At 40.1% G+C, this 23,436-nt stretch overlaps 1 protein-coding gene across 2 annotated transcripts in view; it reads right to left on the bottom strand.

Moving 5' to 3' along the window:
• CCSER1 (coiled-coil serine rich protein 1) overlaps positions 1-23,436 on the bottom strand; it is a 1,109,040-nt gene that overhangs the window by 283,979 nt on the left and 801,625 nt on the right. For both annotated transcript variants that reach the window (XM_044302736.1, XM_044302745.1), the window contains exon 7: positions 23,232-23,309. In XM_044302736.1, the coding sequence (XP_044158671.1) occupies positions 23,232-23,309 (78 nt within the window). The remainder of the gene's footprint in view (positions 1-23,231; positions 23,310-23,436) is intronic.

A 23,436-nucleotide genomic window follows, 5' to 3' on the forward strand; every position in this document is an offset into this window, starting at 1 on the left:
TGTGCAGCCTAAAAACAGTGAGCAATTGAGGATCAGCAGCTCAATGATCCACAGCTGCAGATCGATCAGTTAATCAAGTCCTTTGGAGGAGTTAATCTGCCTAATCTCGCCCTACTGTCGCAGCCGCAACCTCTCCCTACGCTAATCAGAGCAGAGTGACGGGCGGCGCTATGTGACTCCAGCTTAAATAGAGGCTGGGTCACATGGTGCTCTGGCCAATCACAGCCATGCCAATAGTAGGCATGGCTGTGATGGCCTCTTGGGGCAAGTAGTATGACGCTTGTTGATTGGCTGCTTTGCAGCCTTTCAAAAAGCGCCAAGAAAGCGTCACAAAAGCGCGAAGAAAGCGACGAACACCGAACCCGAACCCGGACTTTTACGAAAATGTCCGGGTTCGGGTCCGTGTCACGGACACCCCAAAATTCGGTACGAACCCGAACTATACAGTTCGAGTTCGCTCATCCCTACTTAGAATGCTTCTTCCATGAACTGCAATGACTTACAATTGCAGTCTATGGGGGATTCACTGTGGTAGCTTTGGGGCTTCTAAATTCTGTGATCATTGTTATTGTCTATCATAGACATTAGCTCAGGGTGTCTGCTGTTTAAAACCTGGTGGCTATGGGGCCCACTTGACTTCTGGACAGTCTTGTGTTAAAAAACCCAACTTCCGCCGTATATGTAAGGCACAAGTCGGGAAGGGGTTAAAAGTATGGTTTTAAACCAAAGGCTACTATGTCACTTTTTAAAATATGTGCAACATATCCACTAAGATTTGTTCAGTTCCTTATTAGATGCATTTCCAAATGCATGCATTATAAAGCATAGCACACATTGCACTACTTTGACAAAACAAAAATTACATTCAGTTTACATTGTATTTTCCATGTATGCATACCCATAGGCCCCTATTTACCACATTTTGCCAAAAGCATATTCTTGTGGCACACATCTGGAAACTATCTATCAGCATTCCTTTTATTTTACAATGGGAACCTATTGGTGGCATATGCCACTGTATGCCTATAGTGATTACTTGGATGGGTATATGACTGTGGGATTAGGCTACGTAAAGTTTATTTGAATTTGGTATCATAATAACACATAAACGTGCCTGGGGCCCTGAAAACAAGAAATGTTTGGGGACTTTTAATTAAAACAATTTGCTTCACTTTTTATTTTAGAAAGCTAGGAGTAATAAAAGAAAATTGGTTGCAGTGGTGGACATACAGTAGTCTTTACAGTAAAAAATAATAGTTTCCATTTCTTGAGGCTTCTTAAACAGTTTATTAAGGATAAGGCTGAATTTTGTGTGAAGATGCAGTAAATACATAGGTATACATTTCAATACACTGAGAACTTTTATTTCTCATTTCCCTAGAGGAAGCTTTCTTATTGATTGTTCTACCATCCATATAATGCAATAGAACACACCAACCCACTGGCCAAATAATGATGAAAAAATGACTGCTTGGCATCGACCAGAATAGTTTTTAAATGAAGCATTACCAAGACAAGAGATTCCCTTGCTGAAATGGCAATAAAGCAAATAGATTATAGGGAGAAGTAATTTTTCAGTGTAGTGCAAGTCTAATAGTTGTGAAAAAAATTGTGTTCATAGTTACAATTTGGTTGTAATATGAAAGAGCACCATTATCATGAAGTTTCAAGAAGAGAATCACCAGTTTTATGTAAACATAGATTAATAATTGTATAATGAAATTATCTTTAAGGCCCCTTTCAGACGAGGGAGTTCCACACTCCGGACTTCCAGCGTGAGTATACGGCAGCTCCCGTCCTGATCTTCCAGCCCTGACGGGTTGCATAGCATTATATTGATTTATGATGCTATGTAATCCTTAGAGTTCTGGAATGTATTGGATAACATTAACAGCATTAGGTCGGTGTTATCTAATACATTTTAAAACTCTATTCAGCCGTGCACTCCTGACCAGCCTGTCAGCCCCATAGGCTGATTTTAATTAGTGTAAGTATAAAGCTGTAGCCTTCTCTCTCTGTACTCACTAGAAGCCTTTTGGCACCAGGAGAGACATGGAGTGGGCTCGCCATGCATGTTGGTACCTGCAATCCCTGGATTCAATGGAGCCCATTTTTTCACCAGAAATGATAAAAATAAGAGTAGGCCCAGCATGCATGTGGAACCTGCAATCCCTGAATTTTTTGGTAGCTGTTTTAGCTAGAGATGAGCGAATCGAAGCTGACGAAGTGGAATTCAATCTGAATTTCAGAAAAACATTGATTTGCGACAAAAGTGAATTTCCTTGCGCTTTATGGTAACAAATCACATTTTTCCTAAAATGGCTGCTGTACGTGTGAGGACATGGAGAAAGAAAGTATGGGTAGCAGGGATCACCCAGACTGACATGCATGATGCAGACAATCAGCAGCCAGCAAGCCCTGTGATGTCACAGCCCTATAACTATGGCAGCCATCTTAGATTCAGACATTTTCCAGTGTTCTGAATGCAGGGACAAACGTAAGAAGGTGCTAGGGGCAGCAATAGGAAAAACCTCATTGTGACCCCCCTCCCCAAAAAAAAAAGATTTATAAGTGCAGGGAAAGGATAGGGAGGAATCATTTCAAAGCATCTTAGCACAGGGAGAGATATCAGAAGGCGCTAGGGACACTGCTAAAAAAAAGCGATTTACAAGTGCAGGGAAAGATTATTTGGGGATCCAAATAGCCAATATACAGGTCTGTTTTTCCAGCAATTTATTCTTGTTATTGGGGTGCAAGTGCTATGTTGAAAAGCCTTTAGTGGCTTATTTTAGTACAGAATGGAAATTATATACACACTTCAATGTTGCAGTTATTTGTGGCAAAAGCGTTTAGTGGCCTACGGTATTTCAGTACAAAAAGAAAAATATATTCCCAGTTAACTTCTGCATTTATATGTGTTGAAAGCCTTCATTGGCCTATATTAGTACAGAAAGAAAATATATTTTCAGTTCACTTCTGCAATTATATGTGTTGAAAATGTTTAGTGGCCTATTTCAGTACAAAAAGAAAAATATATTCTCAGTTCACTTCTGCAGTTATATATGTTGAAAGCGTTTAGTGGCCTATTTCAATACAAAAAGAAAATATATTCTCAGTTCACTTCGGCGGATACATGTGTTGAAAGCGTTTAGTGGCCTATTTCAGTAGACAAATAAAAATATATTCTCAGTTCACTTCAGCGGTTATGTGTGTTGAAAGTGTTTAGTGGCCTATTTCAGTACAGAAATAAAAATATATACGCACTTCACTGTTGCAGTTATTTGTGGCGAAAGCATTTAATGGCCTATTTCAGTACAAAAAGAAAAAAATATTCTAAGTTCACTTTGGTGGTTATATGTGTTAAAAACATTTATTTGTTTATTTCATTACAGAAAGAAAAATATATTCTCAGTTAACTTCGGCGGTTATATCTGTTGAAAGCGTTTAGTGGCCTATTTCAGTACAAAAAGAAGAATATATTCTCACTTCACTACGGCGGTTGTGTTGATCGAGCACCATAGTGCTTGGGTTTTCAAGCCGAACACATCGGGATGCTCGGGTGCTCTACTGAGCACCCGAGCACAATAAAAGTCAATGAGAGAACACGAGCATTAAACCAGGCACCCCCTGCTCTGAAAAGGGGAGGGTGCCTGGTTCATAGGAAAAAGTCGAGAACAGCATAGGGAGAATGGCTGGATGCATCTTGGACTTACAGGTCATTGCTGGGAACAATGGTGTCCGAGTAGTTGCCACTTTTAAAGACTGACAATAATACGCACAAAAACAAGAAAATTGATTTTAGAGGAAAAATTGTTAGGAAACATTCTTTCCTATATATTCACTTGTATATAAAGTGCAAGTACTGCCAAAAATTACAATGAAGAGGCAAATACAACCTGTATATCGCATAAAGGAGGGCCTCATTCACATTGCGGTACAATTGTTTAGGTAGTGGGACTCCTACACTCATAAAGCCTATGCATTAAGTGAAAGGGCTGCCAAAAATTACAAGGAACCTGCACTACAATACACCTTTTGTTACACATAAAGGAGGGCATCATACACAGCCTTGAAAAAGTATGATTGATGGCCTGCTGGTGACCCTCCAAAAACATTTGGAGCAAGGGCCTGCTAATCTGACTATCTAAAACATTATGGGCGATGGCGTGCTGCCGCTTTGGTGACTCTAGATAACCTGGGCCCCGATAACCCTGTGACGGCGACGATCCATTATTTTCAGCGTGAACCATGGTGACCATGGATAACGGGGAATCAGGGTTTGTTTTCTGAGAGGGAGCCTGAGAAACAGCTACCACTTTGAAGCAAGGCAGCATGCGCACAAATTACCTATTAGGTATAATTAGGTGAGGGCCTGCAGGTGAGCTGACCCTGTAAAAGATTGTAGGTGAGGGCCTGCAGGTGAGCTGACCCTCTAAAACTTTATTTGCGAGGGCCAGCAAGTGATCTGACCCTCTAAAAAATTATATGTCAGGGCTTGCTGATGAGCTGACCCTCTAAAACATTATGGTTGAGGGCCTGCTGCTGAGCTGAACATTTAAAAAATTTACAGTGTTCAAAGCAGGCAGGCTCGCCTGAATACTTCAGCTAGGAATAATGGAATAGGACTCCGGTTCTATTTTGTTGGTTTTCGGAACTGGAGCCATGATTAAGAGGGACGGCTAGGGGCATCCGTATTACGCCGCTAGAGGTGAAATTCTTTATCCGGCGCAAGACGAACCTAAGAAAAGCATTTGCCAAGAATGTTTTCACTAATCCAAAACAAAAGTCGGAGGTTCGAAGACGATCACATACCATCGTAGTTCCGACCATAAATGATGACGACCGGCAATCCGGCGGTGTTAGTCCCATGACCCGCCAAGAAGCTTCCGGGAAACCAAAGTCTTTGGGTTCCAGGGGGAGTATGGTTGTAAAGCTGTAACTTAAAGAAATTGACGGAAGGGCACCACCAGGAGTTGAGCCTGTGGCTTAATTTAACTCAACACAGGGAACCTCACCTGGCCCGGACATGAAAAGGATTGACAGATTGTTAGCTCTGTGGGTGGTGGTGCATGGACGTTCTTAGTTGGTGGAGTGATTTGTCTGGTTAATTCCGATAATGAATGAGACTCCTCTGTGATAACCAGTTACACGACCCCCGGTGGTGAGGATTGTGTTGACCAGACTCTTGCATAGTGAGACTAGACTTGAAGGTGAGGGCCTGCAGGTGAGCTGACCATGTAAAACATTATATGCAAAAGCCTGCTGGCGAGCTAACTCTCTAAAAAATTATATGTGACTGCCTTCAGGTGAGCTTACCCTGTAAAAGATTGTAGGTGAAGGCCTGCTGGTGATCTGACCCTGTAAAATAGTATATGCGGGGGCCTGCTGGTGAGTTGACACTCTAAAAAATTATATGCGAGGACCTGCTGGTGAACTGACCCTGTAAAACATTGTAGGTGAGGGCCTGCTGGTGAACTGACCCTCCAAAAATATTATATACGACGGCCTGCAGCTGAGATGACCCTGTAAAACATTATATGCAAAAGGAATATATGCGAGGGCATTATATGCAATAAATAAGTAAGTTGATAAGATGGAAGAGGAGAAGGAGGATGAGAAAAAGAAGATTCAACCACATACCCTTGTTTGCGGTGGAGGAGTGCATGGGAATATAGTATATTCAGTGCATTATAAACAACACATTTAAAGTGCCTTTATGTTCATCAGCTTTCCTCTGGTGGAGTCGAGAAGTCATGGTCAATCCAGACCTTGTTCATTTTTATAAGAGTCAACATGTCAGCATTTACAGTTGACAGGCGGATACGTTTATCTGTTATAATGCCACCAGTAGGTACCTCCAAGGAGTAGCACGCCAGTTGGTGTCACATGTTCAACTTGGACACCCAGTAGTTGTAAGGCACTGAGGGATCATTGAGGACGCTAACACGATCTGTTATGTACTCCTTCACCATCTTCCAAAATGTTTCCCTCCTTGTGAAACTAGGCAGCGCATCAGGGTGAGAGTGCTGGCAGGTGTCATGAAACTGTCCCAGGCTTTGGAGAGTGTTGCCTGCCTCTGTTGGAACTGCTGTGTGTTGCCCTTGTCTCCCCTCCTCGGTTGGCCTACAGATTTTGCCGCCAGCGTTGTCAGATGGAAATATTTGGAGAAATTTTTCAACAAGGATCTTCTGGTTAGGCACCGTTTTGCTCGTCCTCTCCACCACAGAAATGAGAGATGAGAAGTTCTCTTTGTAGCACAGGTCGAGAAGGGTGAACAACCAGTAATCCATGTTTTCTAAAATGCGTACAACGCGTGGGTCCTGGGAAAGGCAGCCTAACATGAAGTCAGCCATGTGTGCCAGAGTACCAACAGGCAAAACTTTGCTGTCATCAGGAGGATCACTCTCAATCTCCTCATCCTCTTCCTTCTCATCTGCTCATACACGCTGAACAGATGGATTTAAACTTCCATGGGTACTACTCGTCTCCTGCTCCTCCTCCTCCTCCTCTTCATCTTCCAATTCGTTTTTTGTGGGTTATTGTTCTGACAGCTCAGAGGAAGGGCAAAATAATCAGTGACGTCAACACAAACTTACTGCTTACACCCTCTCCACTCTGTCATGGGGCTCTACGTGTATGAGAGTTTAATAGAACAGGTTCTATAGACATCTATGTGGAATCAGCTAGCAACGGTGTAAAAGGAGTGCGCTTCTTGGCGCCAACATCGACCTGTAAGGCTGAGTTCATGCTTATTATTTGTTCGATTTTGGCCCCATGACTGCCCTAATAAGTGAAGTGTGCAGTGATTCTAAGAGTGACGCTTGTCATCTGCATGTCATACGAACTCACTGAATTATTTCACTACCAAAGCAGACTCCCTATGCGTGTTACTGCCAAGGCACAGTGTTCTACACCACTAAAAAGGCTCTCAGCCGCCAGGAAATAGGCATTTTTTTAACGTAATTTGCCGCGAATATATTCAGCTCGAACCAAATTTTTCCCAAAAAATTTGTCGAAAAGGCGAATCAAATTTTTACTAATTTTGCTAATCTCTAGTTATGGCACATACCATGTAGAATTTAGTGTTAGGTTCCCCTCTTACAGAGATGGCCTTGACGTGTGGCAGATAGGCCCAAATAATTTTGTTCAAAGTGCATTTGCCAAGAATCTCAAATTTACCTAATAAGCATAGCATTAGCATCAGAATAATTTTTTGTACTTTATTTGGTTTGCTGTTGCATTGTATTTTTTTCTTTATGTCCTTTTTTAGCCTTATAAATTATGTTACTTCGTGATGAGAGCTGGTCACATGATGAAAAGATAACATAACCTTATAAAATGCATATACTGTATGTTGACTAAAAGTGGTTGTTCCATTAAAATATTGTATAATTCCTGAAACCAGCACCTGGATCCAGGGCCGGCGTCAGCACCTGGCAAACCCAGGCAAGTTCCGGGCCCACTGCTCCTAGGGGGCCCACTCAGGTCTATGCTGAAGATTGCTGTACAGGAAATCCCCCAGTGCTACTGAAGTTTGCTGTATGGGGAATCCCCCAGTGTTACTGAATAGTCAGGACTCTAGTTCCCGACTAAGGAGTACCTGCTCTGACTCCATATATGGCTATGTCCATATATGGAGTCACTGCTATGAACATGAAAGGGGTATCCCCGAGCATTATCAGTATGCTTGGCGACACCCAGAGTATTATATATATTTGAATGCATATGTGGGAAACTACTACTGAGATTTTTAGCCATAATATATGTGCAGCAGGTTAACATGAAGCTATAATTTTATTCTTTTTTTGTTCATTTTTAGAGAAAGTGGGGTGATTTTACAAAACTTTTTTTTAAACTTTTTTAAATCACTTTTCATCAGATTGCAACTTATACAGAATAATGGAAATTGCTCCATTATTCTCTATAGAAATCACTAAATCACATATTAGTGCTGCCACCTAGTGCTCTGAACTTGGATATACTAATAATGAGCCTGGAAGCCTAGTAACGGCTGCGGCTCAGTTTTAGAACAGGGTGCTTTCCCTTATCTCTGCTGGGGGAAGGCGCATCTGAGCAGGAAGCCAGCGCTTCTGTTTTTTTAACACTGTCAGATGCCGTGGTGACATTTGAAAAATGCCACAAGGGGGCCCACTGAGATTTATCGCCCAAGTGCCCACATGAACCTGGGAGCCGGCCTTGCCTGGATCTGAATACTTTTGTAATTGCATTTAATTAAAAATATAGTATACCCGCTGAATTATTCAATAAAATCTATCAGTATAGTGCCATCTACTGTTTGATCTATTTCTTATTTCTCTGTCACCTCAATAACATTGCTAAGGCCGACGCTCATGCTCAGTTTTGTCCTTCAATTGCCTCCAGCTGGATCTTCTTTTAGAAGCTATGATAGTTACAAAGATTGGGCTGTCACTGAAAGGAAATGTCCCCTGAGCTATGACAAGAGAGCTGCAGAACGCACCCTGAGCCGATAGCATAAAATAAATATAGCAGAGAAATATGAGCAACGAATTAGGAGATCTCTGGATCCATGTGAGGTACAAGGCTGGTTCTAGCTTTGTTAGAAAGAGTTTTTCATGTACTATATGATGTCTGATTTTATTTTTATTTTTTCAGTAATCATGGGATCACCACTTTTAGGATGTGTATATAAAAAAGGACAACATACATGTGAAAATGACCGTGAATGCATGCAAGATAAATGAGGAACTGGGCCATGCAGACTCCTGGCAAGGTAACAATAAATATTGTTTGGTAAATTTCCTCTAAAATGCAGATATTTGTCCATGATGTTTAAGATCACACAAAAAAAAATCAACCATTTTTACCGATAGCACCAAATTAGAACTTAATGTTTTGTTTTTTTGTGTGTTTTTTTTCAAAACTGCACTGGAAAAATTATAGCTACATTGTGATAAGAAGCTATGGATAGGCAACATTTACAGGCTGGAGAGATTATTTGCTCTTGTCTATTTTAGAAATGAAGGCAGGTTAACTAAATGTCATATTTGCTTTCTACTGTATGTTAATTGTATTGTATGTATTAGGCATTGAAATTTTGGAAAATGCCAAGGCTGTAATTTAAGCAGAACGTGTACAGCTTCTGCTGCCATCTAATTTATAATGAGGAGTGGAGTGATATAAGATTAGCCTTTGCCATTAAATAAAGCTGTGAATACATTGCTTTAAATACAGAAGGTAGCAAAAATAATCTATACAAAGCAACATGGGACAGTAGACTAAATCAGCTGTTCTGGTTTTGATGTGGGCTGATTTTTGCTGAAAACCATTAGTGCTTTGTTCAATTAGTTAGGCGTATTTACAGATTCCTGTCAATGCAGCCATCAATTTTCCACTTAAAGAGCACCTAATGTTCTCTAACAAACTTTGCATTAATTAATAGTACAGTACATGAGGAAAAATACTATTTTTGGCGATAATATGATTTGCATTAGGCATTTTCTAGCAGTTTCTCCTCTGAAGGCTTTATCTCTAGTTTACAATTCTCCTATAGTGGGTGGGCTGAGACCTTGAATTTTAACAGTTTTCCTCTCTGCAGAGTCTGTCACTAGGTTGCAGTTTCACCAGTGCTGATGGTTTAAGACTAGCTCCCATCTACTGCACACAGAGAGCAGAGGAGAATCCTTCAGGTCACCAGTGCATACAATGGATGTCCTGGAGTTTGAAAAAGTGCAAAGGGGAGCTACTAAACTCATAAAGGGCCTGGAAGATCTTAGCTATGAGCAAAGATTAAAATAACTGAATTAGTTTTTTTCATGAAAAAATATGTCTATGAGGGGACATGATTAACCTGTACAAATATATAAACGGACCATAAAAAAAGAGGAAGATGCTATTCTGTGTTAAACCCCCTCAAAAAACAAGGGGCCACTCCCTACTCCTAGAGAAAATAGATTCAGTCATAAGATTGAGTCATAAGAAGCAACAAGCATTCTTTACAGTAAGGGCTTGATTCTCTGCAATAGATGCAGGACCTGGTCACAGCAAATACAGTAGATGGCTTCAAAAAAGGTCTAGATGATGTTTTATTTCAATATAACATTGAGGCTTATGACAATGTATAGCATTCATGTTGGCTCACCCCTTCCTTAAAAGGAAGATGGACATTGATCCAGGGATTTGTACAAATTTCCACATTTGGATAATTTTATTTTTCTCTCATAGGTGTTTTTTGCCTTCCCCTGCATCAATATAGCAGGATTACAGGTTGGACTAAGTAATGTTAACTATGTATGTTTCCTAACTTTCTCATACTCACTCAGAAGCAGCCCCAAGATCATGGAGGACATTGCAAAGAAGTACTGATTAGTATGGATATGAATTTTAACACTTCAGCTGAGATAGAATCTGTCCATGCAGTCTCTATTGTTGTGCCAGTCTCTGAGATCCTAAATACTCCTCCCCCTCCCCTCTGCATAGACTTCAGTTCACCTGTATAATCGAATCCTTAAGTGAGCTGTTCCAGTGAGCTGGACAGAATCAAGAAATGTTTCCATAAGATAAGCATTTAGGTAAGGGAAAGGGGCAAGGTAAACAGCTGATAACAGGAGAACTAGATATCTCTCTCACTCTCTCTCTCTCTCTCTCTCTGATAAGATATATTACAAAGTTTTTATTATTAATTTGTGCACAGTAATGGGAAAATTAGTAAGCATTTAAAGGTGTCTTACCGGATTTTGATATTGATGGGCTATTCACAGGATAAGTCATCAATATCTGATCGGTGGTAGTCCTACTCTTGGCACCCCTGCCAATCTGACATTGAATACCTATCCTGAGGATAGGTCATCAATATAATGAAACTGGACAACCCTTTAATCATATAATGCAAAATATTAACTGGAAATGAATAGTTTGCTTCTATTTTAAAAATACATTTTCTATGAGCTAATAATAATGAAATAGAACATGTTGCAGGTCAATGGTTGCCACAAGGATAATTGTGTCTTACAAACTGGCACCCCTGTCAATCAGTCGTATGAAGAGGCTATGATGCTCTGGGGAGCCCTATTGCCTCTTCCTAAACCATGTTGCTTCACATTCATTGGTCACATGGCTTACGTGCAGCTCAGGCCCATTCAAGTGAATGGGGCTGAGCTGCGATACCAAGCATAGCCACTGTCCAATGAATAGTGCTGCACTTGGTAAGCTGTGCGGAGGCCATGCCACTCAACTGAACTTCCTCAAACAGCTGATGGGCAGCAGTGCCAGGAGTCAGACCCTTGCCAATCTCATATTGATGACTTATCCTGTGGATAGACCATCAATATCAATATATTTAAACAAAAATCTATATATTTTAGAGAAATTCACAAAAGACATATACAAATCACCTTGTGAGAAACCGTTTCATTGCATTTCTCAGGCTTCTGATTAATCCCAAAGCTCAGAATAATTGAGAAGTGTATTAATAACTTGTGGTGGAAACTCTTTTTAAGTTCAAGACAATTAATGCAATGTCATCTAAGTAAATCACAGTTTTCAGAAATGTGCTTCTTCAAAGTGACAGCACATCCTCTGGAGCATTTTGTCAAAGTCCTTTAGGGAAGTGGAAAAAATTATTGCAACAACTTTCTTAAGAAAACTTTTCCCTAGCACTATACTGTTTTTCTTATTTTTTTAAAAGGATATTTGCATTGTAAAATAATGTATTTTATGTATTTTCATACGAGCAAATAAAAACAAACATTTTATATTTCAAAAAAGTGTTTAAAAATAAGTTTTAATTTGGAAAATTAGTTGAATAGTGATTTTTTAAATCTTGTTCTGCAAGTGAAGCATTAGGTATATAGATGAGAGAATCAATTTTGTAGAATCAGAATTTGAACAAATTTTAAATTCTTCTTTATCTAGTTATCGCCCTATATCACTTCTTCCATATTGTGAAAAACAGGAGTTTGAGCAGCTCTCACCTGCCAAGGATTCCACTATTATAGCGCGGACCAGCTCCTTCACCCGAAGTAGGAGAAATAGGTATGAAAACGAAAAAAGGAATGGTAGGTCCAGCTTGTATTCGTGGAAGTCCAAAGCTTTATTCAATATTCAATAAAAGTCCAAGTACAGGAATGCAGGTCTACATGTTTCAGGCACAATCAAATCCTAGCCCTTATTCATGACATGTCATGAATAAGGGCTAGGATTTGATTGTGCCTGAAACATGTAGACCTGCATTCCTGTACTTGGACTTTTATTGAATATTGAATAAAGCTTTGGACTTCCACGAATACAAGCTGGACCTACCATTCCTTTTTTCACTTCTTCCATATGCCTCAAAGCTACTTGAGCAACATGTCCATTCTGAACTGTCCTCTCACTTCTCCTCCTGCTCCCTCTTTGACTGGTTACAATCTGGCTTCCGACCCCACTACTCGACTGAAACTGCCTTTACCAAAGTCCCCCAGAGGAAGGCATTCTAGCTGAAACGCACATCGGGGTACGTGGCTCTCCTGAGGTCGACATTACAATTTTATGGGTATGTGACTCTTTGGTGTGAGGTCTTTTTCATGAGTGGTTGTGGCCTGTATATGTTATCTTTGTTACGTTTGACCATTTTGCCATATGTTATAGGGACATATGTTTATATATATCTGGTGCGGGACCATCTCCCGCATCCACGCTTTTCTCAACTTTGAGTCTTATAGATTTTGTGCTCACTAATAGTGGGCACAGCCCTCTAAGTGATTTATCTATATACATATATATTTTTTTGCTTATGGCCCCATTTTTAGGCCATTGATAGTCATTTTCTTTGCACTCATAGAGGTATGCACTGGCACTTTTTAATATGATCTGGTTACTTGTGATATTTGTGTGATTTCTTTATATATCAGTGTACTTAGTGTATAATCTAGCCAATTGTGGTTGTCTTCTTGCCCTCTACCTACTGGTTTACTGTGTCATGTCCCCTCAGGTGTAGTCCACTTTTGTATACGATTTATTACATCATATACAGTACAGACCAAAAGTTTGGACACACCTTCTCATTCAAAGAGTTTTCTTTATTTTCATGACTATAAAAATTGTAGATTCACACTGAAGGCATCAAAACAATGAATTAACACATGTGGAATTATATACATAACAAAAAAGTGTGAAACAACTGAAAATATGTCATATTCTAGGTTCTTCAAAGTAGCCACCTTTTGCTTTGATTACTGCTTTGCACACTCTTGGTATTCTCTTGATGAGCTTCAAGAGGTAGTCACCTGAAATGGTCTTCCAACAGTCTTGAAGGAGTTCCCAGAGATGCTTAGCACTTGTTGGCCCTTTTGCCTTCACTCTGCGGTCCAGCTCACCCCAAACCATCTCGATTGGGTTCAGGTCCGGTGACTGTGGAGGCCAGGTCATCTGGCGCAGCACCCCATCATTCTCCTTCATGGTCAAATAGCCCTTACACAGCCTGGAGGTGTGTTTGGGGTCATTGTCCTGTTGGAAAATAAATGATGGTCCAACTAAATGCAAACCGGATGGAATAGCATGCCGCTGCAAGATGCTGTGGTAGCCATGCTGGTTCAGTATGCCTTCAATTTTGAATAAATCCCCAACAGTGTCACCAGCAAAGCACCCCCACACCATCCCACCTCCTCCTCCATGCTTCACGGTGGGAACCAGGCATGTAGAGTCCATCCATTCACCTTTTCTGCGTCGCACAAAAATACAGTGGTTGGAACCAAAGATCTCAAATTTGGACTCATCAGACCAAAGCACAGATTTCCACTGGTCTAATGTCCATTCCTTGTGTTCTTTAGCCCAAACAAGTCTCTTCTGCTTGTTGCCTGCCCTTAGCAGTGGTTTCCTAGCAGATATTCTACCATGAAGGCCTGATTCACACAGTCTCCTCTTAACAGTTGTTCTAGAGATTTGTCTGCTGCTAGAACTCTGTGTGGCATTGACCTGGTCTCTAATCTGAGCTGCTGTTAACCTACGATTTCTGAGGCTTATGACTCGGATGAACTTATCCTCCGCAGCAGAGGTGACTCTTGGTCTTCCTTTCCTGGGGCGGTCCGCATGTGAGCCAGTTTCTTTGTAGCGCTTGATAGTTTTTGTGACTGCAATTGGGGACACTTTCAAAGTTTTCCCAATTTTTCGGACTGACTGACCTTCATTTCTTAAAGTAATGATGGCCACTCGTTTTTATTTACTTTGCAGCTTTTTTTTTTCTTGCCACAATACAAATTCTAACAGTCTATTCAGTAGGACTATCAGCTGTGTATCCACCTGACTTCTCCACAACGCAACTGATGGTCCCAACCCCATTTATAAGGCAAGAAATCCCACTTATTAAACCTGACAGGGCACACCTGTGTAATGAAAACCATTTCAGGTGACTACCTCTTAAAGCTCATCAAGAGAATGCCAAGAGTGTGCAAAGCAGTAATCAAAGCAAAAGGTGGCTACTTTGAAGAACCTAGAATATGACATATTTTCAGTTGTTTCACACTTTTTTGTTATGTATATAATTCCACATGTGTTAATTCATAGTTTTGATGCCTTCAGTGTGAATCTACAATTTTCATAGTCATGAAAATAAAGAAAACTCTTTGATTGAGAAGGTGTGTCCAAACTTTTGGTCTGTACTGTATATATATTTTTTTAATGAGAATTATTGAATAAAGTATATTTACATTTTGCTACTAAACCCGTTTTAGTCTCAGTTTATCTTTTGTTTGTGTATGTTGATGTACACTGAGTGGGTATGTTATTGGAGGGTGTTCTTTTCACATAGGATCACTATATGTGAACGGAAATTTTTATGTATTATGTGACCGATTTGTTTATTCTTTACCAAAGTCCCCAATGACCTGCTAACAGCCAAAACCAAAAAATATTACTCTGCCCACCTTCTCCTTGACCTGTCCCCTGCCTTTGACACTGTCAACCACTCCCTTCCATTTCAAACTCTCTCATCTCTTGTAATCACTGACCTGGCCCTCTCCTGGATCACATCATACCTTACAGACCGGACATTTAGTGTCTTCCACTCTCACACCACCTCCTCGTCTCATTCCCTCTCTGTTGGTGTCCTGCAAGGCTCTGTCCTAGGACCTCTGCTCTTCTCTATCTACATCCTCGGTCTGAGACAGCTCATAGAGTCCCATGGCTTTCAGTATCACTTTTATGCTGACGACACACAAATCTACCTCTTGGGTCCAGACATCACTACCTTACTATACAGAATCCCACAATGTCTGTCTTCCATACCCTCCTTCTTCTCCTCTCGCTTTCTAAAACTTAACATGGACAAAACAGAATTCATCATCTTTCCCCCATCTTGCTCAACACCCCCAACAGACTTATCTATCACGATTAATGGCTGCACACTCTCCCCAGTCAACCAAGTATGCTGCCTTGGAGTGACCTTGTATCCTTCACTCTCCTTCCGACTGCATATATAAGCCCTTTCCGCCACCTGCCGCCTCCAATTCAAAAACATCTCCCACATACACACTTTCCTCAACTTTGAGTCTGTGAAAATGCTTGTACATGCCCTCATCATCTCACACCTAGACTACTGCAACATTCTCCTCTCTGGCCTTCCATCTAGCACTCTCACACCCCTTCAATCTATCATCAACTCTGCTGCCCAAGTAATGCACCTCTCACCCTATTACTCCTCTGCCTCTCCCCTCTGCCAATTCCTTCACTGGCTCCCCATTGCCCAGCAAATTCAGTTCAAAATACTAACAAATACATACAAGGCTGTCCACAACCTGTCCCCTCCCTACATCTCTGAGCTACTTTCCAGATACATCCCCACACGTAATCTCTGATCCTCACAAGACCTCCTTCTCTCCTCTCCTCTTATCACCTCTTCCCACAATCGCCTCCAAGATTTCTCCCGTGCATCCCCCATACTCTGGAACTCACTACCCCAACATATCAGACTCTCACCTACAGTGAAATCCTGAAAACCCACCTCTTCAGACAAGCCTACAACCTGTGACCCTGCTGCCTCTATACCGCCATGACCAGCTTTACCCTCTCCTACTGTGTCCTTTTCCCATACCATGTAGATTGTTAGCAGGGCCCTCTCTCCTTCTGTACCATTTGTAACTCGTCTTGTTCATGCTTAGTGCAAATGTCTGTATTATGTATGTATACACCTTTTCATATGTACAGCGCTATGGAATGAATGGCACTTTAATAATAATAATAATAATAATAATAATAATAATATTGACAGACCTAGGGCCCAGCACAACAGACATACAGTCATGGCAGCCTCAGGGACATTTGTTAGGAGTGGCTGATGGGAACAGAGGGATCCCCATCCCTCTAACTGCTATTTACTGTGGCATCTAGAGGGTTAAATAGCTGGGTTCAGAGTTACCTCTGATCCTGGCTCTAACAGCAGGACCACTGCTATGATCACCATAACATAAGTATACATCATGGAGACTTAATGCAAGCTTTACCATGACATACAGTTATGCCATGATGGCTTAAAGGGGTTGTCTGACCAAGGAAAAAAAAATCATAGTGGTTGAAATGCTTGCCCCCTTTAAAAAAAAATAACCCACCTGTCCTCACCCGCCATCCCTGGCCACTTCCAGTCCTGGCTTAATTGACTACTGCATCTAATCACTGGCCTTAGTGAAACCTAATCAGATTCAGCATCAATTTACACTATGCATTGTAGTTTGGGGGTGTATGGTAGAATTGTCCAGTCAAACACATATGTTTATATTGGCTCAAAAAGCAATAAAAATTCCATACACACCTTACCGCTTTCCCAAAAGTTGTGTTTTGATAAACCCTGGGTTCCCCACTGGTCTCTGCTTCCTGGTCTTTCTGAGCATATAGGAAGTGACTGCTCAGACAATTACTAGCTGAGGCAGGTCACCAATGTGAACAATGATCGGCCAAGCTGTAATTTTCTGTGTATTGAGAGGAACCAGGAAGCAGAAACCAATAGGGAATCTGAGAATCATCAGAACGGGATCGGTGAGGTATGACTTTTTCAACATTGTTAGCCTATATAGAAATAAGATTTGGGCTAGACAAATATGTAACGGAAGAAGTTACATATTTCCATACATCAATTTAGCTTTTGTGTGCTGCTGATGACCTTCTCTGGAAATTTCTCTCTGTGTTCAGTCTTTTCATAATAACTCCATAATTTAGACTTATTTTTGTTCTACAATGCCCATGCTTGTTTTCCTTGTCATCTATGGTAATCTTTGCTATCACCAAAGTTCAAAGGCATTGAATACAAATGTTATGCACCACAATAACACAATTTAATGTCATGTTTTTGCATGTTTGACCATTATGTTGCTCATCTTTAATAAATGAGCTCTTTGTTACCTACATGTATCAATATTTGAATCATGAAAGTAAAACATAGTGCCATTACCATGCTAATATATGTGATACTTTATAGCTCATTTATCTTAATAGATGACCCACAAGGTGACACTGAATGTGAAGTAAAACAATTAACTTCAGGAAGCCTGAAAAATATAGCTCCTGTTCATGCTATTGCCACCTTCAGTAATTTGCAGACTAAAACATGAAAGATGATGGAGAAAAACTAAAGTGCATTTAATCTCTCTTATTTAAAAATGCTGTCAAAGCCGTGTTCACTCCTCTCTATTTGTTCAGCTCCAATTCACTGGAGCGTTAACACCATAATCAGTCATGTGCTCCAATGTTAATCCTGACAGAGAAAAGGCTGTATGTAAGGAAGGTATGGATTCTAGACGCACAGTATATTAGTCTGGTTTTAGTTAGTTTCTGTAATCAAGAACCAACTGTTAAAATAAATAAATAAAAAGCTCATATGTATAACTGCTAGTAGAAGAGATTAACACGATCTGTCAATCATTTTTGGCTATTTCACATTTTTGGAATATCTCCATGTATAAAAAGTAAATATTATTTCTTGTCATCTTTTTTTGTTGTGTTCTCATTCTCTATTAAACCAAATAACGACTTTGACTATTCTCATGAGGGCTCTTTGAAACCCAAGTAATCTGAGGAGGTGGCTATATATTATGATATATTATAAATTAGATTTAGTAATCATGCTAGAATTAAAATGTAATTTATATTTAAAATTATACAAAACATTTTATTGTTTTTTTAGAGAGACTTAAATACTGTTGACTTACTCTTGGGATAGATCATCAGTATCAGTTTTGGTGTGGGTCTTCCACTGATCAGCTGTTTCAAAGGGCTATGGTACTTAGAGGAGCACTGTAGCCTCTTGAATGGCATGTGATGTAATGTCCATTGGTCACATGATCTTTCTGTAACTCAGAGAAGGTGATTAAGGCCAGTTTCATACCGGTGTTAAGCTTTTCCGGCTGGCTGTTCCTGTAGGGGAACAACCTGCCAGATCCGTACTACCATTTGCACACTTGTGCTGTGGGAAGTCCTCCCGGCCCCATTCACTGTAAAGGGGAGCGGCAGAGATCCAGCTGCAGCACAGCAAATATGCCGAGAGGCGGCCAGACAAATACCACTGCACTTAGGGGTTTTGTCCAGAGGCCTCTCGGCATATTTGCCGTGCTGCGGCCAGATCTTTTGTCAGCACACATATGCAAACGGTAGTACGGATCTGGCAGGTTGTTCCCCTGCCGGAACAGCCTGCCGGAAAAGCTTAATGCCAATGCGAAACTGGCCTAAGCTGCAATAACTAGCACTGATTACTTTAGACAGGATAACCTTTGGGGCAATTTTTTTATGATTGCATTTTAATCATTTTGGGCTAAAAGTCATTTTCTCAATTGTTCTTTATTAAAGATTTTCACCACTTTATGTGATACACACAGTTAAAAATCAGTCTATTTCAGTCATATGATCTCTTAACTCTAAAAACACTCATTATGAATAAACTTTTATCAAACTGCTAAGACTATGACTCTGTGAATCATGCCTACAGTGACATACATCTGGGACTTCCATCTGAGATGTACATTGAAAAAAAAAAATCACTAAAAGTCTTAAATGCAGTGTGCACACAACCTTTTACAATCCATTTGTTGGATCATCCAGCGTTATAAAAATGTTTTGGCTTCTTCCAAGGGGAAAAAAAAAATCTATTTTAATGGGGTTTTCTGGGAGTATAATATTGATGACCTAGCCTCTGGATTCAGGTGCTGTTCAGCTGTTTGAAGAAGCCGCAGTGCTCCGATGAGTGCTGCAGTATCCTCACATCACAACAAAGCACAAAGCCGTACATTGTATAGTAATATCAGGTGATTTCCCCTTCAGCACAAAGAACCATCACAGATGTTTGAGTAGATGGATTCTTCTTGGTTTTAATCAGCAAAGTTATTTTATTGAATAAAACCAAGGGGAATCCACCTACTCAAAAATCTATGAGGTTTCTTTGAGCTGAAGGGGAAATATTTTGATATTGCTCTCATTAGGCATCCCATTTTGGAGGTACCATACCCGCTGACTTGTTACCTCACACTTTTGGATCACCATATCCTACCTTCAATAGTGTTGTGTCTATTATTGCACAACCTCACAAGGTGAGCCTCCATTTGGAGCTTATTATATCCAGGTTTATCCTGGGTGCACTTACCCTATGTTGCACCTTTTTGTGTTTACACAGCAAACTTTGCCTTTTATACCTGTACATTGTATAGTGGCTGTACTTGGTATTGTAGCCTAGGTCCATTCACTTGAAATGGATTGAGCTAGACTAAACTTCACAAGAGACCATGAGACCAATGAGGTGATGTTACTGGCTTGGAAAGAGACTGCAGCTCTCTTCAAGCTGCCGTTTGGACAGGATGCTGGGAGAACTAATCAGATATTGATGACCTATCATGAGGATAGTTCATCAAGATTTTACTCCCAGAAAACCCCTTTAATAAGAAAAATCTGTGTATTGTAAAATTGTAAGAATCCTCAACAAAATTACCTGATTTTTAAACATTTGATAAAATATACTCTATTATCTATTAAAAAATTCCTGTAACCACTACTTTCCTCACAAAAAACGAAGTGTAATTTATGTAGACAAGCAAAAACAAATAATAGTCTTGATGTGCAACCAAAATCTAATTTAATTCAATTGAACTGACTTAATTTAACATGCAAGCTAATATTTATCTAACATTTAGTGCTATTAAATACAAAAGCCAAGAAATAATAAAATGATCAAAATAAATCCTCTCTTTAAGCCTAGAAAACCACTTAAAGTAATCACTACAGAAGTTCATGGTTTGCATGCTTTCCTAAAATGCATTTATAGAAGTCAGTAGTTCAGTGATAACAAGAAAATCTGTTCACTTTTTGACAAAAAATGCAGACAGACAAATTATTATTCTGAGTCTAGAAATGCATTTATTTTCATCAAAAGACAATAGAGTGCGTTGACAGCTTTTTGATGGATTGAGTGACCAACATGCTGTACCTTCACATTAATATTAAAATAATATTGCCGCCTTCAAGATAAAATTTAAAAAAAAGGCACTGCAAATAACTACAGTATATTTTGCAAAAAAAGTCAAGAAGATATTTGGGAACATTTATTACATAGAGCCCAGTAGAAGGAGCTATTTTCTGTATTAGGCTACGGGCTACATGACGACATGTGTCACAACACATAGTGCACAACTACACAGCAACATGTGTCGCGCGTCATTTTGTCGCACCAATGTTGTGCGACAATTTTTATAATAATAGTTTATGGTGTCACACTGCGACATGCTGCGACATGCGTCATGCTATGACTGCGACGCAACAGTTTACAGAAAAATCCATCTTGGATTTTTTGCTACTGTCATGTCGCAGTTGTAGCATGTCGCAGTGCGACACCATAGACTATCATTATAAAAAATTTGCGCAACATTTGTGCGACAAAATGCCATTGTGTAGCCCTAGCCTTAGTCTTGGAGGGAAACTGCTCTGGGTCTTTCTGTGTAGTTGTATGCTAGAGAAAGTTTCTAAATGGCAAGATAAGTGATACTTTTTCCACCTACTGAATATTTAGATCTAACAGATACTGTACATCACAAATGCTCTGTAAATAACTCCATGTTGTCTAATCATGATCTGCTGCCAGAAATCAAGTCAGTATGGGGACATACAATAGCATTAGCCATTGCTCTTCCCCATACTGTGGAGGAGATTGCTGTATGTAATAGCAGAGGTTTCCTTCACTAAGGAGCAGGCGAAAATCACCCGCTACATTACTATATGTAATACAGCCTTTAGACTTTTCCAAAAAATCTCGACAGAATGTCAGGTCTACAATGACCTTCTAAAGATTCAGTACCATCACATCTGTTAAATGGAGTAGGGAACATTTGGTGTATTCTATCAAGAACACCCTTAAACCCATATATATCTCTTTATATGGTATTTTTAAATCTGTAAAAGACAATGACCAAAAATCTAATCAATTAGCAGCACGGTGGCTCAGTGGTTAGCAGCACTGGGATCCTAGGGTCAAGAACAACATCCACATGGAGCTTGCATGCTCTCTGCATGTTTGTTACTCTCCATGCACTGGTTTCCTATAAAATTGACCCCAATCACTGTTGAGGATGGGCACCTATATGTCAGCCACTGACTCCCCTGCACCACAACCATTCCTGATTTCTGAGCCCCTTGTGAGAGAAAAGTGCATCACAAATGTTTGTCGCTGACACTGTAGAAGAATACACAGGTGCAAAGTATTCAAAAATACAATTTCTATAAAAAAGGAAAAAAGCGATCTCACTAAGAGCGTTGACTTCTACAGTGGAAATTGAGAAAAACAGATGAAGCTGAAAAGAAAAGACACAGGGATGTATTTTGTGCCGCTCTGTGGAATCTGTTTCTGCTGGGGCAGCATATTGTGTTCTACTGTGGTATTATGTTCTGCTTGGGCAGACGATTGTTTGGCACTATGCTATTTGGCTCTACTGGAGCAGTATTGAACTGTGGTATTTAGTTCTGCTAGGGCAGCTTATTGTGCTACACTGTGGTATGTGGCTCTGTTGGGCGGCATTGTGTGCTGCACTGTGGTACTTTGCAGTATGGTCGTTTTTTCCAGGGCAATTTTAAGTTCCTAGTTCCATCCTGTTGGCAACTAAATGTTGACATCACTCTCTTACCTTACTTTTGATGAGCATAAAAATGTGAAAATTTTTGGGAGCTTTTAAAAGATGAAATTGTATTAAAATTAGTCTAGTCTGAAAATTATAATAATAAAGTTCTTCCAGGATTGTTATATAGTGCTAGGGAGCTTCCTAGGAACATGAAAAAAAATAAAATTCTGCTGTACTTTCTAAAAAATAAATAAAAAACTCAACTAACATATAGTAACATACAGAACATGTTTTTATAACTATACAACGTGATCCTGGATCAATCTAGATTTTTTTTTTTTTTTCATACATTGTGGGATCAAAAGAAAATATCACCAAAAGGCAAATTAGGGACTAAGGTTCTGCAGTGCTATTCTTGTTACGTTAATCCTCTCAGAAACATGATGAATCCCATTATATCTCATCATGAAGAGAAGCTATCAAGTTAATGTGAATAAAGCTGTACTGGAGAGACAAAAAAAAGTTATCTGCTTAAAGTGCTAAAAATAGCTTAAAGGGGTATTCCCATCACAGACAACAGGGGCATATAGCTAGGATATGCCCCTAATGTCCCGTGGTACGGCCACCGTTAAGCGCTCTCCCCATAGAAGTGAACGGGAGCACACCGCACATGTCGGCCACCACTCCCATTTATTTTTATGGGGCCAACAGAAATAGCCGAGCCAGCGCTTGGCTATTTTCTGTGGCTCCATAGAAATTAATGGAGGATGGCTGTGCATGCGCAGTGCGCCCTCTGCCACACTACCCACTCTGTTCTCGGTGTAGGTGCAGGTCCCAGAGGTGGGACCCACACCTATGAGACAATGGGGGCATATCCTAGTGATATGCTCACAATGTCTGTGTCGGGAATACCCCTTCAAATATAATTTTATTATCTCCCATCTCCTCCCTACCGCTTGGCAGAAATTAAAGTCTACACCAGGTAGGAGCTGGACTAGACTTGAGCTATAAATTATGCAAGTTTCTGGTATAAGTTATAGCAAATTGAGTGAGCCTTGCTAAGCCCCACCCTCCTTATAAGCCATGGTGTGTGCCATAATTTTCAGTTTTTTTTACGCCACAATAGTCAATGTCCTCCACCGTATCACATTTACAGAGTACACATTTAGCAGAAGCAGGATAATGTAAATGCCATACCTTAAATGGAAGACTTCTTTCCACAATAGGGCTAATCGGGAGGGATGTTGTACTGCTGGCTGGACTCAACTCAGAGCTCTGTCAGGGAAATAAGACAAAATCGTTTTTGCAATCTAGTTCTACAATAATATAAAAAAGGTTAAAATATATTTATAAACCTAGCTGTTTCCATGTTTTACTAAATACAATCTATGTCTGCTTTTAT

This window comes from Bufo gargarizans, chromosome 1, assembly GCF_014858855.1.
Source record: "Bufo gargarizans isolate SCDJY-AF-19 chromosome 1, ASM1485885v1, whole genome shotgun sequence".
Lineage (NCBI taxonomy): Eukaryota > Metazoa > Chordata > Amphibia > Anura > Bufonidae > Bufo > Bufo gargarizans.